Source organism: Grampus griseus (assembly GCF_964374135.1).
Source record: "Grampus griseus genome assembly, chromosome: 2".
NCBI lineage: Eukaryota > Metazoa > Chordata > Mammalia > Artiodactyla > Delphinidae > Grampus > Grampus griseus.
The window spans coordinates 117,019,357-117,045,780 of record NC_139018.1 but is presented as its reverse complement, the minus strand read 5'-3'; the positions used below and the strand labels follow the sequence as shown (position 1 = coordinate 117,045,780).

General features: G+C 51.3%; 1 protein-coding gene across 5 annotated transcripts; it reads right to left on the bottom strand.

Annotated features, from left to right (window-relative positions):
* Window positions 1-1,918: 1,918 nt before the first annotated feature.
* PPCDC (phosphopantothenoylcysteine decarboxylase) lies at window positions 1,919-25,681 on the bottom strand. Of its 5 annotated transcripts, none has more exons than XM_082648906.1 (7): window positions 25,660-25,681; window positions 24,235-24,339; window positions 20,407-20,615; window positions 7,697-7,792; window positions 6,685-6,813; window positions 2,756-3,044; window positions 1,919-2,485 (listed from the first exon to the last, which is right to left on the bottom strand). In XM_082648906.1, exons 3-6 carry the CDS (start codon window positions 20,590-20,592, stop codon window positions 2,793-2,795), a joined length of 663 nt encoding a protein of 220 aa, XP_082505032.1. In that variant the 5' UTR covers window positions 20,593-20,615; window positions 24,235-24,339; window positions 25,660-25,681; the 3' UTR covers window positions 1,919-2,485; window positions 2,756-2,792. The 5 variants fall into 5 exon arrangements, with proteins under 5 accessions (XP_082505032.1, XP_082505029.1, XP_082505030.1 ...); XM_082648903.1 differs by having other exon boundaries at window positions 2,876-3,044; XM_082648904.1 differs by having other exon boundaries at window positions 2,876-3,044; window positions 24,235-24,277; window positions 25,660-25,675.
* Between the last annotated feature and the right edge of the window lie 743 nt (window positions 25,682-26,424).

Below are 26,424 nucleotides of genomic sequence, written 5' to 3'. Positions count from 1 at the left end.
GGGCCAAGAGGATACTGCCCCGAAGTCAGGGCCTTACCCTGAGGCAGTGGGGAGGTGGCAGGGGGACACATCAGCCGTGTGGAGGAAGAGCTGGCGACGATCCAGTGTGGAGGCTGGGCCCTGGCTCTAAGGCTTCCGCCTCTTGCCCAGCAGCAGTCACGGCAGCCTAGAGGCTCTAGGCTGCCAAACAAGACTGAGAATTTCAGACCCAAATGTTCTGTTCTGTCAAACTTCCAGAATTCTATAAAAATCATCAGGGAAGCTAACACCTTCTCTGAGAAACATTTCTACCCAAGATGATGACAACTACAAGAGCTCTGACTTTGACTGTTATCAGTGGTTATCACGCCCACCTCAGCACCCCGCTGGCAGATGGGGCCAGGTAAATGCAGCTCAGATACTACCTGCCCTCCCCTCAGCTTCAGCCTGGCTCAGGAAATAGCTGGGCTCTTCAGCCCCCGCCCATTCATCCAGACCCTCATTCAGAGTGGGCGACAGGATGCGGGACTGCCGTGATGGAGGGGTGGACCCCAGCTGGCCCGTGTCCATGGGGACATCTCTTTCCTTCTAGCCAACAAGGCTCAGTCCCACTATGAGCAGCCACAGACAGGCCTACGAACTTCTCTGCTCCTGTGACTTTTTAAAACAGGCATTTTGTAGCAGGTCTCCTGAGCAACTGTCCTCGCTAAAGTGCCCAGCACAGAGCCTCGCACACAGCAAGCACTCAGCAGCAGTTTCTGTTAAAACTGGAAGCCTCACCATTCATTAGGAGGTTGCTGAGGGAAAGGAAGGGCGATGTGGACAGAAGGAGGGAAGTTGGAAAACACTTAAATGGAACTTTGGGATTGCCTCTGGATTTCAGTTGTCCAGGCCCTCACCATGCCCGACCCCCAAACCAGCCAAAGAGGTTGGTTCTTGATGCTACCATTTTAGTTATATTTTCTTTAGTGCCCTAAGACAATTTTATCCCGAAGGATCACTTGATTAAGTCAAGTGCTATAGAGATAAAGGCTCTTAGAGGCTGCTGGAGGCTTGGTTCCAGCCAGCAGGCTTCCTGGGCCCTTCTAAGGTGCCTCTATCCCCCAGTGGTCCGAGAGCATGCAAGGGGTACCCACTCACCCCGGCCTGGAAGGCAAGAGGGCAGGAAGGCAGCCCCTGCCTAAACAGTCAGCTCTAAACAGTCAGCTCTAAACAGTCAAACAAGCCCCAATCCACAGCAGCCATCAAACAGCAGTAGGTCAAAGGCAGGGTAGCGGAGGGTTTCTAGGGCAGAACATGTGTCTCTCTGGAGTCTACTTCCCCCATCCATGTGTGCCACTGTTGGGGCAGGGGGAGGTACAGACACCGAGGTCCCCATCTCAGGCACAGAAAAGCTGATGAGGACGACACCAGGAAGCAAGGGGTCTGGGTTCCAGGTCAGCTTCCCACCCTGCTGGCTGTGTGCCTGTCACTTGTATAAAGTGCATGTCAGCTTAGGGTCGGGGATTTTATTTTTCCCAAAATGAGACAGTCTATTTCAGTAAACGTTAGAAAAGCTCACTGGTATGAATACATATCTAGCTTTAACTTCCATTTTATTTGACATTTACTATGTGAGAGGTAGTAGGGTAGGCATTTTGCATACATTATCTCATTTAATCCTCTCAACAACTCCACGAGGAAAGTGAGGGTCAGAAAGGCTGAGCTCTGAGCCCTAGTCCCACTGCTAGTATGTGGCAGAGCTGGATTTGAACTAGGGACTGTCTGGCTTCTGAACCCTTTGCCCTTACCTGCCATATGATATAAGAACTAAGGACAGTCAGTCAGTTGCCAGCCTAGACCCTTCCCCGGCCCCGGATCTCTAAGACCACAGAGAGGCTCTAAAGGAAGGACAGAGTCTCCCAAAGAGTCACTTTTCTTTATTCCCAGTACCCCCAATCTCACAGCACGGTCTGTGGGAAATCTCAGGGCCTGGCCACCTCGCAGTCTTCCTTGCACCCCACCAAGAAGCTGAAGCTCCAAAGGTCTGGGGATCTCCAGCTGTGGCTCTTTCTGAAAGCAGTTCCTGGGCACAACGTTGGATGAAGGTTTCTCGGTCATTCCTAAGTCCCCTTCCCAGAGCACAGGAACAATACAGCAGCTTGCTCCCCTGGCTTGCTGTGCCCATCCCAGGAAAAGGTGGGGAGGAACTCCAGAAAGCAGGTGTCTCTTGGTTGAAAGAAGTTGGGACCTGGGCCTTTGGTCTAGTTTAACCTGGGGCAGGTCCCGCTCCTGGGGAGGCTCCCGAGCAGGCCCAGGCCAGACCACTACTCAGCAAATGCGGACGTCTTCACCATATTTTGCCAAAGTCCACCTTCTTCACCAACTTGGCCTGAAAACACCTGAGTTCAGAGGGACATGCGTGACAGAAATCCCCGGGTTCAATTCTGCTGGAAGCCACCGTGCTGGGAGAGGACTTCTTTCACTTTGTCCACAATGGTGCCCACCTCAGCCATGGCCCCCAGACCTAGGGAGCAGAGTTCGGCTATGACCCTGCAGACTGAAGCAGGGGACCGTCCCCCACCCACCCTCACCCACTGCTCCCCGAGTGTCCCACCCAGAGCCCAGTGCCTGAGAAGGCCAGGACCAGGCCTGAGCCAGACCCAGCAAGTCCCTTCTGAGACGCCCCCAGGACAGGCCCCAGGAATAGTTACAGCAGCCATCTTGAACTGTATGGGCTGCATGCCAGGGAGGATACCAGGCAGTTTACCTAACAACTCTGAGAGACAGGAATTACCATTTCCATTTCCCAGATGAGAAAGCTGAGCTGGAGGTCACAACAGGCTGGGATCTGAAGCTGAGCCCTGCCGCGGCCCCAGGCTGTGGGAATGAGCTGTGAGCCTGGCCAGACACCCACCTTGGTCTCCACAGACCAGCTTCTTGGCCACACAGGGGATCTCGACATAGCCGAAGGCCTTGAGCTGGCCCACCTGCTGCTCGGTGATGGGGTGCTCCCACATGGCAGTGTTCATCGCCGGGCAGAAGAGCAGGGGCTTGCTGCGGTCCCAGGCCCGGATGACACAGGTCTGTGAGAAAGGTAGGGGGTGCCTGCTGCTCTGCCTGCCACCCCTCCCTGGCCTTCCCGAATCCTACCCTCTGCTTCTGGGCCACAGCCAGCTGAGGACTTGGGATGACTGGGAGCCACTGTCTGAAGGGAGCTGTCTCATACTTTGAGGGTGGGGCTGTGTCTCCTGGTCCCTCTCACCTCCCCATAGGCTCTGTCACAGGGCCCTACACACAGGAGGTGCTCTACCAATGCTAGCAATGGCCTAGCCACCTCCAAGCAGACCTCCCTTGCTGTGCAGAAAGGGCTCCCTCTGCCCAAGCCTCTGTCTTCCTCACAGTCAGCCACACCTCACAGACTGAAGCAACCCTGGGAAGCAGGGGGCAGGCCTGCGGTTCCCACAAAGCTAAGGACCAGACTGCCCAGCAGGTGGGCTCATCTATCCTGACACCAGCTCTACTTGAGGCCAACTAAAGCTTGGCCATGAAAACAACATCTTCCACATGACAAAACCCTCTCCCACGTGTTATCTCATGAACCCTCACTGCGACCCTGTAAAGAAGTTGCTGTCCCATTTCACGGAGGGGAAGCTGTACTTCCCAGAGGTGAGCCATTACCCAAGGACACACCAGACGATGATCCAGGGCAAGGCTTTGCACACCACCCATGCCATCCTCCACTGCATCGTGCAACCTCACTACCTCCTGATGTCCAGGCCATCCCACCAAGTCACATACCAGAGCAGCTATGAAAGGGACAGACCAGCTCACAGAGTCTTTAGCGCTGTGAACTTTGCAATCACGTGGACCTCGGTTCAAATCTTGCTGTGCTATCTGCTGTTACTAGCCATGAGAACTTGAACAAGTTCTTTCATGCCGGGAGTATCAGCTTCCTCTCTGCAAAAGCCCTCTCACTGGGTGGTCTTGAGGGCAGAGGGTGAGAATACTTATAAAGCTCTTTGCACAAGGCCTGGCACAAAGTACAGGCTCCAGAAATAGTAGCTCCTGTTATTATTACAGGCATAGGCTCCCTGGGCCAGGGGCTGCCTCGGGGAGAAATAAGCTCTGGGGCCCGCAGGAGTGTGCTCCCCTGGGCTCTGACTGCTTCAGGCACCTCCGCCTAGGCTGTGGGCCCCTCAGGGAGACAGCGGCTGGCACACCCCTTCCCTGAAGTGGAGCCTGTCTGCAAAAAGAGGGGGAGTCCAGAGAACAATGCCACGAACAGGCCAGGGAAAATGCCTGCCCTCCTCAGTGCCCCTGCCCTCTCCTGGGGACAGGAAGGAAGTTGGTCAGCACACAGCCTCAGGATCTGGGGGCTTGCGTCATCCCAGACACAGCGTTTGTTTCCCACCAAGTCCTCACAATGAGGCAACCTGGCTACGAGTGGACAGTTTCAGTCCACACTTCCTCTTGGCCCTGTGCCACCTGCTGCTTCTGCAGAAGTCATGAGCATACCTAGAAGAGTCCCTTGACTGCGTGTGGGGCAGGTGTTGGCAGGGCTGGGGTTCTCAATGACCTCAAAGGGAAGCACAGCAACCGGAGCAGAAACTCAACATCTCCATGCCCCACACCTCTCTAGCTTTTCTCACCTCATCTCAAAACTCAGCGCTTCCTGGACAAACCACAGCTCCTCCAAACCTTCCAGCACAAGAGGGCCGGAAGGAGGCATCAGTTCCCACGGTCACTTCTGTTTGGCCCATGTTGTGTGCAGCACCTCAGGCTCTGCCCCTAGGAATCCGCCTGGGTGGAGAGAAAGCTTGGATCCGGGTCAGGAGACCAGCTGCCAGCTATACTGGTGACCCAGGGAAGTCACCTCCTCTTTCTGGATCTGCTTGGTTATTTAGCACAAAAAAGGGCTAGAGCCTGAGTGGGCCAGAGGGCAGACAGAGATGCACATCACCCAGGCCAAGGGCCCTGAGACTGGGAACACAGGTTCATACCTAGCGCACTGCTCTAATGGCACCCCAAGTTCTGGACACTGGAAAGGGAGACGATCTGAAGGAGGGAGGAAGCAGGGCAAGCTTCTTTTGGGGAATATAAGGACAAAACATCTTTTGAGAGAGCACAGAGTCACAGACCATGATGACAGCAGTGTAAGATTTGCAGTTCTTTGAAATACTTGCACCTTCAAGGGAAACCTTTGAGGCAAAGGGCCTCAGGGCTGGTCCTGGGAACATATTCCACTGCTCAGCCAACTCAGTAGGAGGGAACCCCAAAGATTTCAGGGAGTGGTGGCAGCATTGAAGAAAAGAGGGAAGCAGAGCTTTCAGGAGTAAGGAAGGAGCCCTCAGAGAATTGGCCCGGGCCGGGGCTTAGCAGCTCCTAGAGGTCGGCGTGCTTTGTCACATCAGCTGGCTACTGACTGACCAGTGGGAAGCCTGGAGATCTGGTGAGATGGTGCTGGTTACACACAATGCTGACGCACTTAGATGAAAGTGGCCAGGAGCCTGACCTGCTCCGCCATCCTGTCAGCCAGGCACTAGCCCCACCAGGAAGCCTTCTTGATAACACTGCTCCTAGGCCTGCCCTCCTCTGCACTCCCCCACCCCTGCACCTGCCACACAATCTGTGTGCTGCTCTTCTTCTGATCACCTGTGCTCTATTTCAAATGATGCTTAAATCACTAGCAGCTTCTTCGAGAAGTACCTTAAGCACCAATCAACAAGCATATGAGGAGACTAACCTCCTATCTAACCCCCAAAACCTTGACCCAGCTTCGTTAGTCACTTCATTTACTTTGGCTATTAGCCAAAGTAAAATGACTGATTGCCTCATACATACAATAAGCATTTCCTGAATGCCTACTACATGCCCAGTACTGTGCAAGGTGGTGACGCCATTGTCAAAGGACTGACTGTACCACACACCAGAGCATAATCTAAAAACCCTCTCCTTCCAGACTGTCAGCTCCCTGTGTCCTCTGTGTCCCTCCACACAGGGCCTGACACATGGCAAGTTAAAGCTCAATGGATGAGGGAAGAGGGATGATAAGGGAGAGGGAGGGGGACCACACCCAGTCTTCCCAGGATGATCATGTAAACAAAGGTTCTTTAAGGACAACAGCTCCCTGGAGGTCCCCCAGGCCTAAGACAATCCCCACTCTGTCCAGCTGGACTTCTCTTCCTCTCCTCCACCTTGGGCCTCTCATCCTTTCTCCTTTCTTCCCCTTTAAGCTTTCCATAATATACAGGAAAACCACATCTCAGCTTTGTGGCTAAAGCTACAGGAGAGATAAGTGTGCCTGAGAGATCCATGCGGAAGTAAACGCTCTTATCCCGATTACCCATGTGGATATCCAGGTCCTGGTGGGAAGGCAGAGCTAAGGTGGGCAGGCAACGGGGCTGGGCAGGGAGACCAGCAGAAGAGCATGTTGAGGGCAGCCCATGAACTATGGACAAAGAAAGAGCAGCTGAGCATCGGGGGGCAGGTGAGAGGTGGACACCCTCAGAGGGCACCCGCAAGTCGAGTCAACCCATCAGGACCAGGCCTTCTACCCACTTGCTGGAGCACAGGTGAGGCCAGGTGGAGGGTTGTCCAGGGGACTGTGTTCCGAGCAAACAGGCCCACCATAAAGGGATTCCAAGGTGAGAACAGAAGCAGTCTGCAGCTCAGCAAACTGGGAGTGAGGCCCAGGGAGGGAGGAGGGCCCAGGGAGTCACTCACAAGCAAGTTGTCACAGATGCCACTGGCCACCTTTCCCAGCGTGTTGGCATCGAGAGGAGATACCAGCATGAGGTCTGCCCACCTCCGCAGGTCAATGTGGAGAACTGGGTCGGATCGGCACTTCCACATCTGGCAGAGGGAAGGAAGTGGGGTCACCGGGCCGGCCATTCTCTCAGTGTGGAGGGAGGAGCGGCAGGTGGGGTGAGGGCCAACACAGACCAGGTACACTAAGTCAGGAACCCAAGGGAGACCACCTGAGAGACCCCCGCCCAAGTTCACTGCCACCCCTCTTGCAGCTAAGCTGGTGAACATTGGCTGTGGAGCCAACAGCCTGAGAGAAACCAGCCCTGAGGAAACAAACGCCCCTTGTCTCTCTGAGCTATTCCCTTTATGGTTTGGTTTTCAAGAGAACTGACATCTGGCAGGGAACTCCTGGCCTGTCTGCTTGAGGCGGATGCTTGGGTTGTCCAAGCCAGTGGAAAGGCTCTGGGCGGTGAGAAATGGAGGGGGTGGGGTGGGGAAGACGGGCCAGCCAGAAATGTTCTAGGCTGAGAATGTTTAAAAATGCCTGGCAGGGCACCCCTGTGAGGCCCACACTCGATGTCTAGTGAATCGGCCAGTGCCCGCCCCTCTGCAGGAGAGCAAAAGCAGAGCCCGGCAGCCGTGGGAAGTGAGGCACTCTCCACAGCCCCGACGCTGGGAGCCGCGTGGACAAGGGTGGTGGGAACAGAGCTCCTCTGTGGTTTCATCAGCCCAGATAAATACAAGGACACTCAACCTCAGGCACAGGGCCAAAGCTGAGGTCTGCCTGAGGTGGGAGGAGACTGTGGGCCTCCTGCAGGCCAGAGCTAGACAGATGTTTTCCTCATTGCCTCTGCCCAGAGAGCCCTGACCGCTGACTTGAGCCTGGGCTGTCTGCTCCGGCCACCAGAACCATTGGCTGCAGGGAGGATGGTCCTGTCCTATTGGTACAAACACAATGGAACTCAGCCCTGGGGCCCCCAGCACTGACCTCCCATTCATCAGCGTCGCTGTAGAGGGTGACAGGAACATCCTGGGGACTGTAGAAATGTTTGGCTCTCTCAGTTGTGACCACTGCTACTTCCAGCTGTCACCAAGAAAAAGTGGAGTGGGGGTGGAGAAGGAAAGAGAAACTTACCAGAGCCACCGGCCTGGAGGCCACACGGGGCCAGGCCAGCAAGAGCTTTCCTCACAGCCTGGCTGTGCAGAGGACTTCTCCCTCCGAGGCAGCGAGCCCCATGTTTGCATAGCTACTTCCGCTGTCACCCGAAGGTCAGGCCTCACCAGGTGCAGCCGTTTCACTTCCCTATCTGAGGCGCTGCCGAGGAATGAGTCACCAACTGCCCAGCGTATATAAAGCTGCAGGCTCCTGCCGCTCAGGCAGAGACAGACAGGAAGGGAAATTAGGGCAAGAAGGCCACGCAGGCCATGGCAGGCAGGAGGGGCCACCCCAAGGAGGCTCACAGGTCCTGAGCTCTGGGCCACACCACAGATCTGCCCTCTGCAGGCAAGGCACTGGGGAGCTGGGGTCCTGCATGTGGTGTCTGCAGCCATGGCCCAGAGAGAAAGCAGGCAGAGTCCCTTGCCGTACTTCTAGGAACAAGGCTTCGTGGGCTCTGGCTGCAGACAGGCTCCAGGAAAAGCAAATCTGTGTGCCCTACACTCATGGGGCAAGAGTGATATTTACCTTCACACTACTCATTTAGCAGATAAATTAATAACGCAAACAAGAGGGATGGTTAAGGTGCTTAACAGACAGAAATAGCACATGATAGGGTGAACAGCACTAGACCAGTTCCCATTACTTGTAAAACGAGATGTCAGACTAACAAGCATGCAGATTAAAGGGGCCCAGAAGAGGTGGCTGGGAGGGGAGGGATGTAGGAAATCACATCTTTGGGGGACATTTATCCAGGAGGGAAAAAAGTCAAGGGTGACAAGGACAGAATCATCAACTAACCAGAGCAAGGGTCATGGGTGGCAGTGTCTGGGCTAGATGTGCTCTTTGGCCTGCATGGGGTTACAAACTTTTTTTTTTTTTTTGCTGTGCCAGGCAACATGTGGTACCTTAGTTCCCCGATCAGGGATCGAACCTGCGCCCCCTGCAGCGGAAGCACGGAGTCTTAGCCACTGGACCACAAGGCAAGCCCCGGGTTATAAACATTTTTAAGCCAAAATATACAAATATTTTTTGTATATTTTGTATACAAAATATACAAATATACACACAGAAAATCCAATTTCCTGGCTCCTTTTAAAAAACTGAGTGGGACTTCCCTGGTGGCGCAGTGGTTGGGAATCTGCCTGCCAATGCAGGGGACACGGGTTCAAGCCCTGGTCCAGGAAGATCCCACATGCCGCAGAGCAACTAAGCCTGTGAGCCACAACTACTGAGCCTGTGCTCTAGAGCCCGTGAGCCACAACTACTGAGCCTAAGAGCCACAATTACTGAAGCCGGCGCACCTAGAGCCCATGCTCCGCAACAGGAGAAGCTACCGCAATGAGAAGCCCGCTCACCGCAACCAGAGAAGGCCCACGCACAGCAACGAAGACCCGACTCAACCAAAAATAAGTAAAATGAATAAATTTATAAAAAAACAAAACAAAACTGAGTGCTCTGGCACTGCTGGGCCCACATTCCTGCTTGAGAATGACTTGGTGGGACTTGGTGGGGCTGCCTCTTTGGATGGGCCGTGCCCATGCCATGTCAACCTAGTCCCTGCCCCTCCCTATAATCTCACCAAGGCTCCCTCTCCTCATTTGTTTCCTGCCTTTTGTGGGTTGTCAGACACTGTTCTGCACAGTACCTAGGAGTAAAGCTGGAACCAGGGAGTAGAAATCTCAGAGAGGCAGACTGCAGAAGAACTTCAAAAGGTCTGGTGCTCCCAGCTCTGCTGAAGAGCTCTCAGATTTGTCCATTCTCCCACTCACTCCCTCTTGGAACCTACCATCCCCCAAACTTGCACAAAACCTGAGGGACCTCTTTAATGGTCATTTAAACCAAACTCCTGCTGAGCCGGGGAGTCCCTTCTAGGATAGCCCTGAATGAGCCTGGTCCAGTTCTGAACAAGATGGCAAATGAACAGGCCTGCTGTCCCTCCATGGAACCCAGCCCTGAAGATGTCACAGGACCAGCACAGGGAGAGCAGTGAAAGGCAGGATGGTGCTGAGACTCTTAAGACACAAGACAGTAATGACGTAAGGTGTGGGGCATAGTAAGTTAGAACTAACCACAAGAAGAAGAATATATAACTTTCGAACCAGCAGAAGAAAGTTCAATCTACACAATAAAGGATAGGGAAAGGAAAAAAAAAAAAGCAGAGAGAACACATGATAAGCGAAAAGCATTAAATAAGATGGAAGAAGTCCTAATAGAATAGCAATTATAGTAATTATATAATTGGCTAAACTCCCTGATCAAAATTCAGACTCTCATACTGGATGTTTTAAAATCCATCAATCACATCAAAATGTGTCTGAAAAGACACATTTAAGACAAAAAGATATATAAAGCTTAAATAAAAGAATAAACTTTCAGTTAAATAAAGTGGATTAAACTCTACTCCCTCTCAAAAGCCCACTGAAATAAAAGTAAAGGGATTTTTTTAAAGGTATGAATCACCAGAACAAAGAGAAGAGGACAAAAACATAAACAAAAACCCAGCAGTTAAGATATATCAACACATAAGATATGGAAGTGGAAGGAAGCATTAACAGATCAGATTAGATCAGACAGGATCAGATTTTTTTTTTTTTTAATGAACATTCCGGGAACAAAAAGGAACTCTTGGAAATTAAAATTATAAATAGTCAAATAAAAAATTCAATATAAGTTTAGAAGAAATTTTCCAAAAAGTAGACGAGAAAGATAAAGAGATGGATAATACTATTAAAAAAGATGAGGTGGTCCAATGGTTAAGACTCCACGATTCCACTGAAGGGGGCAAGGGTTTGATCCCTGGTTGGGGAACTAAGATCCCACATGCCGCATGGCACAGCCCAAAAAAAAAAAAAAAAAAAAAAGATGAGATCAGAAGACCAACTCAAGAGGTCCAAAATCTGACTAATAATGAGTTCCTGAAAGGGAGAACAGAAAAATAGAGGGGTGAAAATTACAAAAGAAATAAAATGAAATTTCCCCAAACTGAAGAACTCAGAGGTAGGAGCCATCTCTTCTGCCTACAGAGCTCTGAGAAGGTGGCAACCTGTTAGGCTCAGGGAACCTGAAGTCTCATGTCCCTGGCATCCACCGAGTGTAAATCAATGGAGCCTGAGCCCACATCAGCTCTCCTGGAAGCCACATCCTCCTACTGAAGTATATGGGGTTTGCAATCAGCAAAACCTCACAAGTTCTTTTCACCCATGTTGCTACTAAACCACAAGCCCCAAACTGTACTTGCGTTGTTACTTTCCCAGATGTAGCCCCTCACATTTCCCTGGTGAATTCCACCTTTCCAGAGTTGGCCCAGTGTTTGCTCAGTCTATGTAAAGAGCTCCAAAAATTTCAATCCTGTTCCTCCTGGCCTGTTCTCAGCCAGTACCACCATCAGTAGCCCCAAGACACAAATCCAAATGATGAAAAGGACAAGGTCAAGAGCAGAGCCCTTCACCAAGGTTCACAGGTTGGGGGGCTGGGGTGGGAAAGAATCAAGAATGAACCCTTTCCAAGTAGGATCTTTCCCTGATTATAAACATGCTGATAACATTACCAGGTGGTCCAGGGGGATGTCCTAAGATTCCATCAAAGCCCTCACCAAATCCAAAAATACTCTAATATCCAAAATAAAATAAAATAAAATTGATATGGCTTTTCCCCAGTGAGCCCAATCAAACTCCAGTAACAACCATTTTCTAAGTGCTTTTCTAAGGGCTCACAAGCTTTTTCTAATTTGTGGAGCCTACCTCTTCCGCCTTTTTGATAAATGGACATTAGTCATCTCCAGCCTCTAGCCCCTCTGCTGTTTCCCACACATCCTGTAGGTCACCAACCACAACCTCAGCACCCCAGGATAGAACTTGCCAAGTTCAGGAGATGAATCACCCAACTTGGGTTCAAGTCTCTTCTGCCACCATTGGTCCTTTTTCAAACTCAAAAGAAAAAAATGGAAGCCAAGTGGACTCAAGAGTCCCTGCCATTTCTTTCTGTCCCCCCACTAATGTTATACCATTGGCCTCCAGGACCAGGCATTGTTCCATTGCTCTTTTTCTAAATATAGGTAAGAGCCCTCTTGGTCGTTCTGAGTTTCACTGCAGGCTTCAGCTCACTCTGGTGACCTCTGGACCATATTCTACCTTTATCTTTGGTTATATGTCCTCCTTTCCCTTTAACTGCTTTCCAGTCTCCTTCAACAGATGGCTTCCCAGGTAGCCATATCAGTTTCTGGTCACTGCCTTCTTTTCCTTAAGAGGACTACTTTCTTTCATTTCTAAGAGCTTCCTGACCATCCTGAACAATTTGCCACTTAAGATCACCCCAGTTCATCCTCTCTCTATTCTGAAATTTGGAAAGCTGCTTCCTGAAGATCGAGTTCCCCTACTCTCCCCAACTCCCAAACGGCCTGCCAGTTCTCAAAGTGAGGATTGTGCCTAGGGCCAGCCTTCAGAAACATTCCCAGTTTGGTGATGGCCCTGTTCAGGGGCTCCCTCCTCCCTCTCAGCTCTACCTTTTCCTTCCCTCTGCATGCCCCTCACAGTCTCCCCCTGGCTCCTGGGGAATTCCAACCAGGGGTCCAAGTAGGCCTCCCACCCTGGTCCATAGCTGCAGCTTGAGATCTTCCCCTTAAGATCTTCCCCTGGTCTCTCAATCTATCCGTCTCTGGCTACCCTCCCAGGTTACACTGTCATTGTTAGGGAGCTTCTTGGGGTCAATGTCTTTCCTAAAGAGTGATGTGCAGAGTATGTAATAAGCCCATCCTTCCCAATGTCCCTCCCTTGACCCCTATCAAGCAGCCACCTCTCCTTGGCAGTGACCCTGACCCCGGTGTTGTCTGGCAGGCCCAGGCCAGTTTTTCTGGTTTTAGAAGTATGTCACTTGATCTGATTCTTCAGTCCTGTGGGCTTTGTTCTTTCATTTTCATTCACTCTGTAAAAAGGTCCTGGGAGCCAAGAGCTAGGCCCTGGGTTGGCACACATTAAAAAAAAGAAGGCATGTTGTGTTACCTTCTGAGATACTAAATAACTTGGACTAGTCACTCATTCACCCTGACCTTTCCCTCAGCAAATGCTAAGGAGTCTTGGCAGAGCAGAAAACTCCTGAGGACAGGAACCCTCCTTGGCTTTCTCTTACACCCTCCTGGGTCATCGTAGAAGCGGGGCTGGACATTAAAACAATCTCTCACACACATCAGAGTTCCTGAAAGGCAGCTCTGTGCTTGGCCCCCTGGCGAGACCCTGGCCAACAGTTTTTATGTCTTAATATTTTTAACCTGAACTTCTGTGTGATGTGACCAAGGCTTGGCCAGACCCTATTACATAAGCTGCCTGCATTTTGCTTAGCATTTATAGAGATTTCTTCCTGAAACCAGTTGGCAAGTCTGGTGTTCCTTTCTCTGTTGAAAATACATCAGCAATCCCATCTGGGGCTCCTGGGGAGTCAGGGAGGGGAAATGGAAAACAGAATTTGGGGCAATGCTTCCATTTTTACTTTTAGGCCCCTGGTCTGGCCCAGGCTGCTTCTGGGGCAGATATCAAAGGGATCTGTGGAGAAGCACTTTCACAGCCACAGGATGAGATAAATCCCATGGCTTGAATGTCCACCTCCAACCTCATCTCTGGCCTCTATCCATTACAACCATGAGCCAGTAGCACCCTCTCCTCAAGTATGACAACCAAATGACATTGTCCAGTGTTCCCTAGGAGGCAAAACTGCCCCAGTTGAGAACCACTACTCTACAGAATCATCCAATAGAACTCTCTGCAGTGAAGGAAACACGTCACACCTGTGCTGTCCAGTATGGCAGCCTCTAGCCACATGTTGCTATTGAGCACTTGAGGTGTGGTTGGTGTGACAAAGGAACTGAACTTTTGGTTTTATTTAATTTTAATAATTTAAATTTAAATTTGAATGTGGCTAGTGGCTACCGTGTTAGATAGCACAGCTCTGGCATATACAAGGAAAGAAGAGCCCCAGCTGGAACCCCCAGCTCAGTGGCTAGAAAAGAGCAGGTGTTTCTAGTAGGGCACGTGATGATGGCTCCACAGGAGACTGATGAGGACTCTAAAGAGGAAACACCGGCTATGACTTAACCCGGCACAAGGCAAGGAACCCAGAGTTTTAGTGGCTTAGTCCTCTGGGCTGACACACACAGCAGAAGACCCCGACATTGGGCCTCCCAGTGTTGACACTGGTAGTGCCTGGCGCCTGGGGGCCAGCCAAGAAGCTGGCATGACTCTGAGCATGGGGGTGGTGGGCATACTCTAGAAAAAAGGACTCTGGGTGCCGTCAGCACGTGGGGTTGGGGTGGGGGGAAGCTGTGGAGGAGGTGGCCTCATTAACAAATCCCTGAGGGAGTTCCGGTTGGCTGAGTGGGTGTCCCAATGGCTCACAATGATGTCTCCACTTGACAAACATTTACTGAGCCTACTACACACATGGGAGCCAGAGCTGGTAAGGGCTCAGTGTGTCTAACAAGTGGGTGGGGTATACATGACCCCTGACTATAAAGCAAGACAGACCAGGCAGGAGTCCACAACTGCCTGGGGCTTCTCAGCCTCATGGCCGTGTTTAGGTGGAGTAGAGAATGCCCATAATCTGAGCTCAAGTCCACTTGCTGATGGTAGTCAGGAAACTGGCCTTGAGCCCCAGTTCCGCCAGCCCACTGGCTGGGGGAATCTCTGGCAAATTCTTCCTCTCTGGCCTGGTTTCTCCTCCGGAGCCATGAGCCATCTGGACCACAGGGCCTCCAGGGGCCCCTCCAGCTCGCTGCACCTCCCAGCCCTATTGTGACCCTTGTCCTTTCCCAGCAGGCTCTGCCGTTCTGTCCTCTGCCTCCAAACCGGCCTCCTGGGGGAGCTGGTATTCTAGTCGCATGGCCCATCCTGCCATTCAAGCAGGGCATAGCTGCTAATCCCTCCCCAACTAGAGAAATTTCTAAAGAATGAAACTAGAGAAGCAGACTGCAGAGGCTCTCCATAGGGACGCTATTCTGGAGTAGCAGGGAAGGACCCTGGGTGCAAGAGCCCTTGGCCCAGGGCTGGCTGCCTCCAACCAGTGGCCTGCAGAGGTCACTCCCTGGGGGAGCAAGCCAGGGAAGGATGGGGCTAGCCAAGCCAGCGCAGGTCCAGAAAAATGCCTCAGAGTGCTACTGCTGAGTAGATTAGTTTCCACAGCAGGAACCCAGAGCAGGCAGGTGGCCCCTGCCTGGAAAGAAAGAAAAACCTCAAATCAGGACATGTTTCTCCTGCTCTCCTTTCCTCAATGAGATTAAAAAAAAAAAAAAGAAAGCATAAAATTACAAAGAACATTCCATGATATCCCTACTAAAAGCCCCACTGACTTTAAAAAATAAAATAAAATAAAATAAGGGGACCTCCCTGGTGGCGCAAGAATCCACCTGCCAGTGAAGGGGACATGGTCCGGGAAGATCCCACATGCCACAGAGCAACTAGGCCCGTGTGCCACAACTACTGAAGCCCATGCGCCTAGAGCCCGTGCTCCACAACAAGAGAAGCCACTGCAGTGAGAAGCCTACACACCGCAACGAAGAGTAGCCCTCGCTCGCCACAACTAGAGAAAGCCCATGCACAGCAAAGAAGACCCAACGCAGCCAAAAATAAATAAATAAATTTATTTAAAAATAAATTAAAAAATGAAACAAAATAAGTACACAGAGAGGTTAGAAAATCAAAATTGAACAGAATGACACAAAATACAAATCTCCCTTCCTGCCCCCATCTCTCCACAAGGGTAACCACCTCCAGGGGGAGGACCACAGGCAGTAACTTTGATACGTGAACACACAAAAGGAATCATACTATATGCCAGCAGTTGGCAAACCTTTTCTATAAAGGGCCAGACACTATTTTAGGCTTTGTCACAACTACTCTACTCTATAGTAGCAAGACTGTAGCCATAGGCAATACTTAAATGAATGGGTATGGATGTGTTCCAATAAAATGTTACAGACACTGAAACCTGAATTTTATATAATTTTATATGGCACAAAATAATCTTTTGATTTTTTTCAACCATTTAAAAATGTAAATAGTTTACATATGTATGGTTCATAGGCCATACAAAAACAGACAACAAGAATTTGGCCTGTGGGCCACACTTTACTAACTTCAGCACCTTGCTCATTTCACTTATATCTTGAGGACTGTCCCATATCAGCACACAAGATCCACCCATTCTTCTGAACTGCTGCCTCCGAATCCATCAAGAGGCTGAACCACAACTGCACCACAGCTCTACTGTTGGATATTTTGTTTGTTTCAGTTTTCTTTTAAAATTATAAACAGTGCTAAAATGAACATGCTTGTACATTTGGTGAACTTTTGTACCCTATAGCGGCGGTCCCCAACCTTTTTTGGCACCAGGGACTGGTTTCATGGAAGACAATTTTTCCACGGGGCGGGGGGGCGGGGGGATGGCTCAGGCAGTAATTCGAGCGATGGGGAGAGGCAGGCAGATGAAGCTCCGCTCAGTCGCCCGCCGCTCACCTCCTGCTGTGCGGCGCGGTTCCTAACAGGCCGCAGACCAGTATCGGTCCATGGCCCCGGAGTTGGGGACTCCTGCCCTATAGGGTTCAATCCTATGGGTGAAGCAAGGGCTGTGACCATTTTTGCTTTCTCTAGATATTGCCACAACAGTCCTCCGGAAAAGCAGAATTTACTTCATTCTGCATACGAGCAGGGCCCTCTTCCTGCACCCTTAACAGTCCTGAATGTCCTCACAGGCATTCTGGAAACAGCCTTTTCTAAGGCCAAGGCCTGCCAACTCCCTGGGTGGGAGATTTTTTCCACTTTTAGAAATCCTCTTCTGGCTCTCAGTCCTGCTGACACCTACCCAGCAAAAGCTAGAGAGGTGTTCTGTTTTCTCCTCCATAGTGAGGAGGGTACCAACCAAAGGGCAGAAACTGACTAAGCTAACTGCTCAGACGTAAGTGCCACTCAATTACATGACGATCACAGAACTGCAAAACAGCCACAGCTCCTACACCCTAGGACCTTCTCTCAGGCTGCCTTTGGTCCTAGTGCTTTTTGTCCTCACATCTAGAATCTTCTACCACTCATGCCAGAAGAGGCCTTGGAGATGCATCATTTGGGTACCTGGCCCCCACTTTATTGCAGGGATAAGAAAACTGAGGCCATAAAAAAGACCTGACTTGCCCAGAGTCCCAGCGTGAGAAATCCTCTATGTGCAACGCCTCTTTTGAGGGAGGGCTGGCCCCCACTGTCCAGCTCCTCCCACCTCACACAAAGCCTCCAAGGCTTCTTTGCTGGTGGCCGCTCTCTCCAGCTGCTGGTGACTGAGGCAGAAAACCAAATCTACCCCTCCCCATCACTCCCCCATAGTCTCCTTGGTCTGGCTCCAGGTCAATGGTCCTCCTGGGAAGCCTCAACACACTGGTGGATCAGGAGTAATCCTGAGCCAGGTCTGTAGAATCACCCAGCTCCCTGCCGCCCATATCCCAGCTGCTCGTTTGCTAGTCAAAATCTAGGGATCCCTAAAGGAGCTCAGCAAAGCCTCAAGCATGTGAATCCATGACTTAGGCAAAGAGCTGAGAAGGACTGCTCCAAGGGACAAAGACTACTCTTGGAGGTGACCCAGAGGGGGGCACTGGGGAGATCAGTACCATCAGGGAGTGTGGGGAAGAGCCAGGGGAAAGGCCACCCCCCTGGGGCCAACACAAGGCAAGCAGGGATTCCCCCTTTGGTTACCAGCACCTCACAAGGACTCCACTGAGCAAATCCAGGCTCTCTGGAGAGCTGTCTACCCACAGGATGAGAGGGGTGCGGGCCCCTCCACATAAGCGGATGGACGGTTGCTCCACAGCTCTTCCCACATGGGCCATCTACCAACCCCAACACCCCACACCATGTGTGGCTGCCCCAAAGGACACGACAACAAGGGAAAAGGAGAGGGGGACGGACAGGAAACAAACAGTGTTAAGCGCTTCCGTGTGCCAGGAGCTGCGCCTAGTTGTGGGCACAAGATGGCAGTTTCATCTGTGTCCCCCTCCCCCAGCCTTGCAAACATTCCCGAGGGGATGGGTGGCAGCCATCATCTTTATTTTAAAATGAGAAAGGCAGGCTCCTAGAGGCTAAGTCAGGCAGTCCTCTCTCCTTGTCACTGCCCTTCTGGCTGCCTGACCTTCAGCTTCAACTCCAGCCAGAGACGGAGAGCCAAGTCCCATTCCACATGTGGCCTGTACCCCACAGAGGCTGGACTAAAAGGCCTAGGGTAGGCTGGAGAGCCTCCCTGCTTCAGGCAACCCTTTCCTCACACCCGCATAAATGCTGGCTGTGTGGGATGGCAGGAAGCGGTGGAGCTGCCATTTCCCTCTGCTCTGAGGCTGCTCATCTGTTTCCTGGGATAGGACTCCCTGCCCCCACTTACCCCAAGTCCGGAAATTCACTTGCTCTTGGGGCTATGGGAAAAGGGAACTGCATGGCTCCCTCCCTCCCCAGAGGGCGGTGGCAGAGGCTGTTGCTGCAGCAACGCTTCCAGGCCTCCCGCCCTCAAGGCTCTAGCTGGCCAGCTCCTACCAACGGTTCTGGGCACACGAGGCAGGGGCAGGCCGAAGGGGTTACTGCCCCAAAGCACCAGTGCCCAGCCTCAGAGCAGCCACAACACTCTCCTCCCTTCCCTCTTCTGGCCTGACTGGCATCCCTGGCTGCCTGGAGGGTGGGGTAAGGGGGTGACTTTCTGGGTATAAGTTTGTGGAAAGTTGGAAAAAAGAAAAAAAAAAAAAAAGCAGCTTTCCCGCCCTTGCCTGTGACTCCCGACACAGTCATCTGCAAGTGAGCACTGCTCCCTGCTGGACACTTAGGGTACACCCGCCTGTGCCACCCTGAGTTAGGTGCTATGTTTGTATCAAGCAAGGAAAAAAGCACAGCCTGGGCCTCAACGGCTTAACACTACACAAAACTAGTGTCTGACAACACAGGCAGTGTCAAAGATAACCTATGGTTCCACAGCTTGGTCAAGATTCTCTTCTCAACCAAACTTTAGTCAGGCTCCTTGGAGCCACTTTTTCAACTAGGCCCGTCTTTGGGTTTCGTCCTCCAGAACAAGATTCCTGCTAAGTTGGTTTAGCCAGAATCCCCTACGCTCGATATGTGATTAGCCTGGATATCTCATCAGGCTCCTCATCCCCCAACAGCCCCCAGATCACCCTGGGCTGCCTTCAGCAAGAATCCGGTCAGGACAGTTTTGCTAAAATCTCCCTTACCCCTGATGTTTCCTCTTAGTAATTTTCCATCCACTCACACACACACACACACACACACACGCACGCACGCACGCGCGCGCACACACACACACACACACACACACTGCTCCTTGGCTACAAATCTCCACTTTTCCTTGCTGTATTCAGAATTAAACCCAGTTCTATACTGACATCTATTTTCCCCTATTGCAATAGTTTTTCTGAATAAAACCTGTTTTTACCACTTTACTTCTAAGCTTTTCTTTAATACATCAAATGAGTTTTAAAAGGAAGGGAGCAGGGACTTCCCTGGTGGTCCAGTGGTTAAGACTTCGCCTTCCAGTGCAGGGGGTGCAGGTTCGATCCCTGGTCGGGGAGCTAAGATCCCACATGCCTCGCAGCCAAAAAACAATAAAACAATCACCAAAAAAAAAAAAAAAAAAGGAAGGGAGCAAAACCACATGGGCTGAGGCAGGCCAGGAAGGCTTTTACATGAAGTGTTTGTGGAGAATTTGAAAAGGCAGGGAAAAGTAGGCAGGGCGGCACAGCCTGGAAGGGGCTGGGCCAAAGCAAAGGCCATCGGGGTGGAGCATGGGATAGCTGGAGAGTGGCAGACCAGTGAAGGGCCTAGGTTACCAGACGAAGAAGTGGGGTTATCACCAGCTGGCTTTCACATTTTTTAAAGCCTTGAACTTTTCCCGCAAAACAATATGCTCCAGAACCCCTACATATAAAACTGATCAAAGTTGAGGTGATCTGACCAAAGGCAGGGGGCTAAGCCCCCCACCTCCAACACACTGTGGTGGCCCCTGGGCATCTCTGAACACCTGAAGGAGCAGAGTTTGAAACCAGAGCTGCGGGCAGCGGGGAGCCCCTAAGGTTCCAGTGCATTTGGACTGACAGGACACCCATGGTGTCTAACAAGGAGGGAGGACAGAGCCACAATGTCCAGGATGGGGTGAAAGCAGAGGCAGGGAGCACAAGGCAGCCAGGGGGCGCTGAGAACTTGCCGCACTTCTCCAGCCAGCTCTTCTCTCATGCTAGGACTTCAGGAAATTCAAAGCAAATGTTTGGGAACCCAACACCTCCGTTCACCACAGCGTTCCCTTCGCAGTCTCCCCTCACTCTCTGTCTACTACCTAATCTAGCTCCTGGTTATACTGTCACACTGGTCTCTGTCTCCACGTCCCCCACATACCAATGCACACAGAGGACTTCCACAAACACCATGATTAAGAAAAAGAAAACCCTGTGCACTGCACAAAAACAGGCTGGCCCCAGAGCATCAGCCCTCCAATGCCCGAGGCTGTCTAGTAAGCATACTCACGCCAGGAATGTCCAAAAGCCTTGACACCAGAAGAGGCAACTTCAGGGCTGCAACACTCCCAGTGACACCGACAAGAACACGGAACGGTCTCTTCACCAAGGGTGCAGCAGCTGAACACGTGGCCCTGGGTTCCATGTGCGGTCTGGTGGCTTCGAGTCCTGGGAGCCTGCCAGAACTGGGCTCCATAAAGCTCTGCCAGGATTCAGGATCTAAAAGCAGAACAGGGGGTGCCTGCTTCATTCATACATTCAACCAAAATGTACTGAGCACCCTGTATTAGACCCTGGGCCAGATGCTAGGGTTCCTGAGGGGTCAACAGTCCCAGCTTCTGGGAGCACACAGTGTGATAAGAAGGTCAGACACGCTCATCTCACGTGGGTCAGTCACAATGTAATGCGGCCAGTGTCATGAGGCTGTGCTGCCTAGGAGTTACTGTCTGAGTAAGTCAGAGACCAAAAAGTAACATTCAGGTTGAGTCCTGCAGGACGAGGAAGTTTTTCAGAGAAGCAAGAAAATAACTTCACAAGAAGGAGCAATCTTGCAGAGGTGAAGAGGCCTGAAGGAGGGTGGCAGGTCTGGGGAACAGAAAGCAGCTTAGCAGTGAGGCTAAAGCGTGATGGAAGTGGGGGGCAGTGGGGCGGGCAGGAGGTAAGGCTGTAAAATCAGGTCAAGGACTAAGTGTCAAGAGCAGTGAGGGCTATGGTGCGTTTTCACTTTAGAAAGATGGTGCTGGTGAGAAGGTGGAGGGGGCCTTGGTAGTGAAGAGACTGGAGGGGGCAGACAAAGGAGCCACTGCAGTGGGCTAGGCTGGCTGAAGAGAGTGGCAGGGCAGGGTAGGTTCCAGGGATGCCTGTGGGGTAGAACCCTATGCAACAAAGGGGTTTGGGTGCTCCAGGGAGCTGAGAGATTTGCCCCTCTGTCCCTCCCTGTGGATCAGGCACCACCCTACAAATCCAAGGCCGAGAAGAGACAAGCATAAAAAGGATAAAGGCCACCCCATGAGACTAGCTGCTTGGTTTCTTCCTCTGGCCCTCAGGTGTTGCTAGAAGTGAGTGTTCATAATATGGCTGATGAACACATCAAAACCTACATTCTGGCAGACTGGGCCAGCAAAACATACTCCATCAGCAACAATTATCAAGGACCAACTACATCTAGCACTGGCAAAGAAATTGTGGAAGAGACAGCCTCTGCCTTTAGGGGATCTGTGCATGAATTGAGAAGACAAGAGTCACACCTGAAATCACTTGAGATGGGTCCTTCTCTGGGATGCACCTTTTTGGTGATCACTGATTCAATCTGTACATCGGTTTCCTTGCCTTTCCCTCTCCCCTTTCCCATGACCACCAACACCCCCAGCAAGCTCCCTGAATGTGTGATCTGGTCTAAACACCAACTGCCAGACGGGTATCGGGCCTGTAGTAGGTCCTGAACATCTGCCGAATGGGTAATAAACTGTACCCTCTGAAGTAGAGGGGGGCAGAGAACAGAAGCCTGGGCTATGAATCAGGAGCCCTGGGCCCTGGCCATGGTTGTGCTCCTGACCTGGTATGTGACCTTGGCTCAGGGTCATTCCCTCCCTGGACATGTCTCTTCATCTGAAAAATGCAAAGATAGGACCAGGTGATCTCTGAAGCTCCTTCCATCAGAAAACTTCTGAGTCAATGCATGAAAGACAGAGGTAAGGGACTCTCTCTACAAGGGGGTCCTGGGAGATGTACTCAAAAAGGGTAGAATCAACAAGGGGAAGGGAGACCAAGGCAGACTCCGAGGAGGAAGTCCAGTGAGTCACCCAATGGCTATCTATGTGGCTGCACACCCATAAGGGCTCCCTCTTCACTCCACAGGCCCCTTGGCTCCTTAGGGCCTCTTTGCCCATTTTTTGCCTTCAAGACTCAGGCACATAACCACATGAGCTGAGGATCATGTTTGGGTCTATTATTCCACTTCTACCTGGAAGGGTCTCCGAGGGGCCCAGACCCTTCTCAACAGGCGTTAAGCACAGGCCAGTTCCCTAGAACAGAACTTCCCCCAAAGTTCCATTTGCCAGCGATCTCAACCTCTACGTCAGGGCCTCAGCCAGGGCCATGCTTGCCCAGAGCAGAATTGAGTCTATTCGAGGGCCTCGAGAGCCCTGTTAACAACTGACAAGGTCTAGAGGGCCTATCAGCCAGCTTCCCAGAACTAATCAGTGTGCTAGTGAGCACCCACAGTAGGTGACAGAGGCACATTCTGCGCTCTCCAGGGAAACCCGCCTGCCAAATCCCAAACCTGGACCCTGTCCTACCCCAGCCAACTGGTGCAAGGACATGGAGATTCCTGCAAAACCAGAAGCTGAATTTAAAACCTCCTCCAGGGAACTCCCCGGTGGTCCAGTGGTTAGGATTTGGCCCTCTCACTGCCGAGCGCCCAGGTTCAACCCCTGGTCAGGGAACTAAGATCCCACAAGCTGCGTGGTGCAACAAAAAAAAAAAAACCCAAAAATTTAAAAATTAAAAAAAATAAGATAAAACCTCCTCCACATCAAACTGATATCATTCCTAGGGAATAGGTTACTGAAAGCAATCAGTTAAACTTGGGGCAGGAATCCATGCTGGTGACTTCAGATGCTTCCCCACAGCAGGTGGTACAGCCCAAGGTTTACTACTTAGCCTGCTGAGCGATCTTTGTTAAGGACCAAAGCCTACCTATCTTTCTAGAAGGCGGGTGTGGGGGGGATATGTACTTGAGGATGAGAAAGTGGAAAATTTAACCAACATCTGAAAGCAAGGTCAGATCAGTTCAATCTGACAGTCCCATGTAGGGTGACAGTTGGCAGGAGTTCTTTTTTTTTTTTAACATGTATTTATTTATTTATTTTTAATTCTTTTTTTTGTGGTACGCGGGCCTCTCACTGTTGTGGCCTCTCCCGCTGTGGAGCACAGGTTCTGGACGCGCAGGCTCAGCAGCCATGGCTCACGGGCCCAGCCGCTCCGCAGCATGTGGGATCTTCCCGGACCGGGGCACGAACCCGTGTCCCCTGCATCAGCAAGCGGACTCTCAACCACTGTGCCACCAGGGAAGCCCTTTAATTCTTTTTTTTTTTTTGGCCATGCAACGTGGCATACGGGACCTTAGTTCTCTGACCAGGGACAGAACCTGGGTCCACTGCATTGGGAGCACAGAGTCTTAGCCACTGGACCACCAGGGAAGTCCCTTTTTAAAAAAATATTTATTTATTTGGTTGCACTGGGTCTTAGTTGCAGCAGGCGGGCTCCTTAATTGCAGCACGTGGGCTCCTTAGTTGTGGCAAGTGAACTCTTAGTTGTGGCATGCATGTGGGATCTAGTTCCCTGACCAAGGATTGAACCCGGGCCCCCTGCATTGGGAGCACGGAGCCATATCCACTGCACCTCCAGGGAAGTCCCAGCAGTTCTTTATGTTTACTCTCAAAAATAGATCAAATCCCAAACCAGTAAGTCTATTACTCTACCCAGTCCCTGTTAGAACCATCTATTTGCACAGCCAAGGTAGCTGTAGACAGCACCTCATTTTCCTGAGCTCTGCTCTACTCATAGGAACTCTTGAGCAGCAGAAAGAGTTGGCAGGCAGAGAGGTTATAGGGCTGCAGGCTGTGATTACTGAGCCTCAAGCTCCCAGGGCGCTAGCCATGCAGGTAGCCACACGCATACAGTCACAGCCAGAAAAATGACAGTTTCTCTGTCCTTTAAAAAGACAAGGCCAGACAGAGTAAAGAGCCTCAGCTGTGGCAGACTTGTGATGTGTAAGTCTCCTTCTCTGATGAGTTTAGTTAGGACAGAGTTAAGTAAAAGTTTCAGGAATACTTGCCAGTCGCAATATGGGCAGGTGTGCAGCCAGGGTAGGACCAGGGCTAAAAAAAAGCCAGATGGGTTATGAGCCCAGCACAGCACAGGAATGATGAGGAACTGGGGCCTAGGAAAAAGCAGAACCAAATTTGGGTGGGTGGGCAGGGATCCAGGATCCATTAAGAGCTTGAACCCTTTAGCCTGACGTCAAAGTTCCTATTACTGGCCCCAAGAGTCTGCTCTGGCCTCATCTCCCACCAGTCAATACAACTCTGCCCCAGTAATAATGAAACACCTATAGTTCCCCATAGTGGTACTCTTCCCCCAAACCCAGTCATTAAAAGGAGTCATGTGGCCACAGGGGCACTTTAAACCCCTTCCTCCAAGGAAAGGCCAGGAACTTTTCAGGGAGAGCTCAAGGTCTTGACATTCTGCTAAGACTGCTCTTCTCTCAGGACGTCTCTGGCGGGCCAGTGGTTAAGACGCCGAACTTCGAATGCAAGGGGCTCAGGTTTGATCCCTGGCTGGGGAGCTAAGATCCCATGTGCTGCCAGTGCGGCCAAGAAAATTAAAAACAAACAAACAAACAAACAAAAAGACTGCTTTTCTCTCAAACCAGAAGCAGGCATGCTTCCAGAGTCTGCTACTCCTGGAATCCCATTAGGCACCCCTCCTCAAGGCCACATGTTGGGGATATATAGATATATATTACATACACACGCAGTGATTACTAGTGAGGGAGTGACTGAGAACTGCCACCTCTCAGTCACTTGGAGAGATGTGGAAAACTCCTGCCCCGAGATACCCACCACTTCCCCAGCTTGGGAATCTCCCCTGCCTATTACCTGGCACAGGCCTCCAACACTTCAAAGTACAGCACGAAGTTTTTCTCTGACAAAATTTGGCCTCACTTTCATTTTTAATGCCATTCGGCACTTTTAGGTGGAGCCAGGGGACAACTGCAATATCCCAGGGCTTTCCTTTTTCTATTTTACCAACTTGTAAAATACAGTTTGTACTTTGGGCCATCCCCATTCCTTTCTGGAGGCAGGCTCATGGATTTTGTTTTTGTTTCTTTAAGGCAAAAGGTTAAGTGTGGGTAACCGATAGGACCAACTTTCAAAGTAGATTAAATGGTACTAGTTAATTGCAGAGCAGCACAAAGCCGGGATGGGAGCGTGTATAGATATATATAAATGCCCCACTTCAGGATGGAGACGGGAAGGGGTCCATACACACACACACACACACACACACACACACACACACACACACACACACACACACACACACACACACACACACACACACACACACACACACACACACACACAGAGTGAGGTCACACACAGAGCCACAGACCCAAAATCGCGAAAGAAGCTTTTCCAGCCTCCCTCCTGCCCCACCGCGCGAAACCAGCCTCCAGAGGGCCCCCCAGACTCCTCACCCGCGTCAGGCGCGTCTCGGAGCAGCCCCCAAAATATCGCGATACCTCGGTCGCCCCTCCCACAGATTCTGACTGGCACGCAACGCTCCTACAGTCGCCGGCAGCCTCCACGACTGCGCAGACTTCTGGGAGTTGCAGTCCACTTCTCAGCCTTCTGGGAACTGTAGTCCATTCCGGGGAGTCCTGTCGGGAACACCAGCTTCCAAGTTCTTGGTATTTCCTGTGCTCATCTGGGCCTGGCCCAGATTGTCTGACCTACTTACCCCCGCCCCAGCCCCATCCCACACTGCTCATCACTGCAGCACTTAATACTTAACATTTACTGAGCCTCTTGTATGTTTTAAGTGCACAGGATACAGAGCTAAATCAGACTCTTCCCTGCTCTTGAGACAAAGAGGGACACAAAAAATTACAGAATAAGGTCCATGAGGAAGGAGAGGGTCCTAAGTAACAATCAGAGGCAGAGAAGCCCTCTCAGAGAAGGAGTCACTCAAGGTGAATCTTGAAGGATGACCAGGAGCTTAAATAAAAAGTGCCAGAACGGCCCTCCAAGTGGAGGACACAGCATTGGCAAAGGGAAAGCAGCAGAGGAAGGCACGTTGGATACACCTCCCTGCCTCCTTCATTCTCCAGCATCCACGGGCCCCTGGGTCCTCAATCAGCTGCCAGTCTCCTTCAATGAGAGCTGAGGTGGGGCCCTCTGTGCTCTACCCCTGCCCCTGCCTACAGTGACCATCTGAACCAAACCACCTCTCACCCACTGAT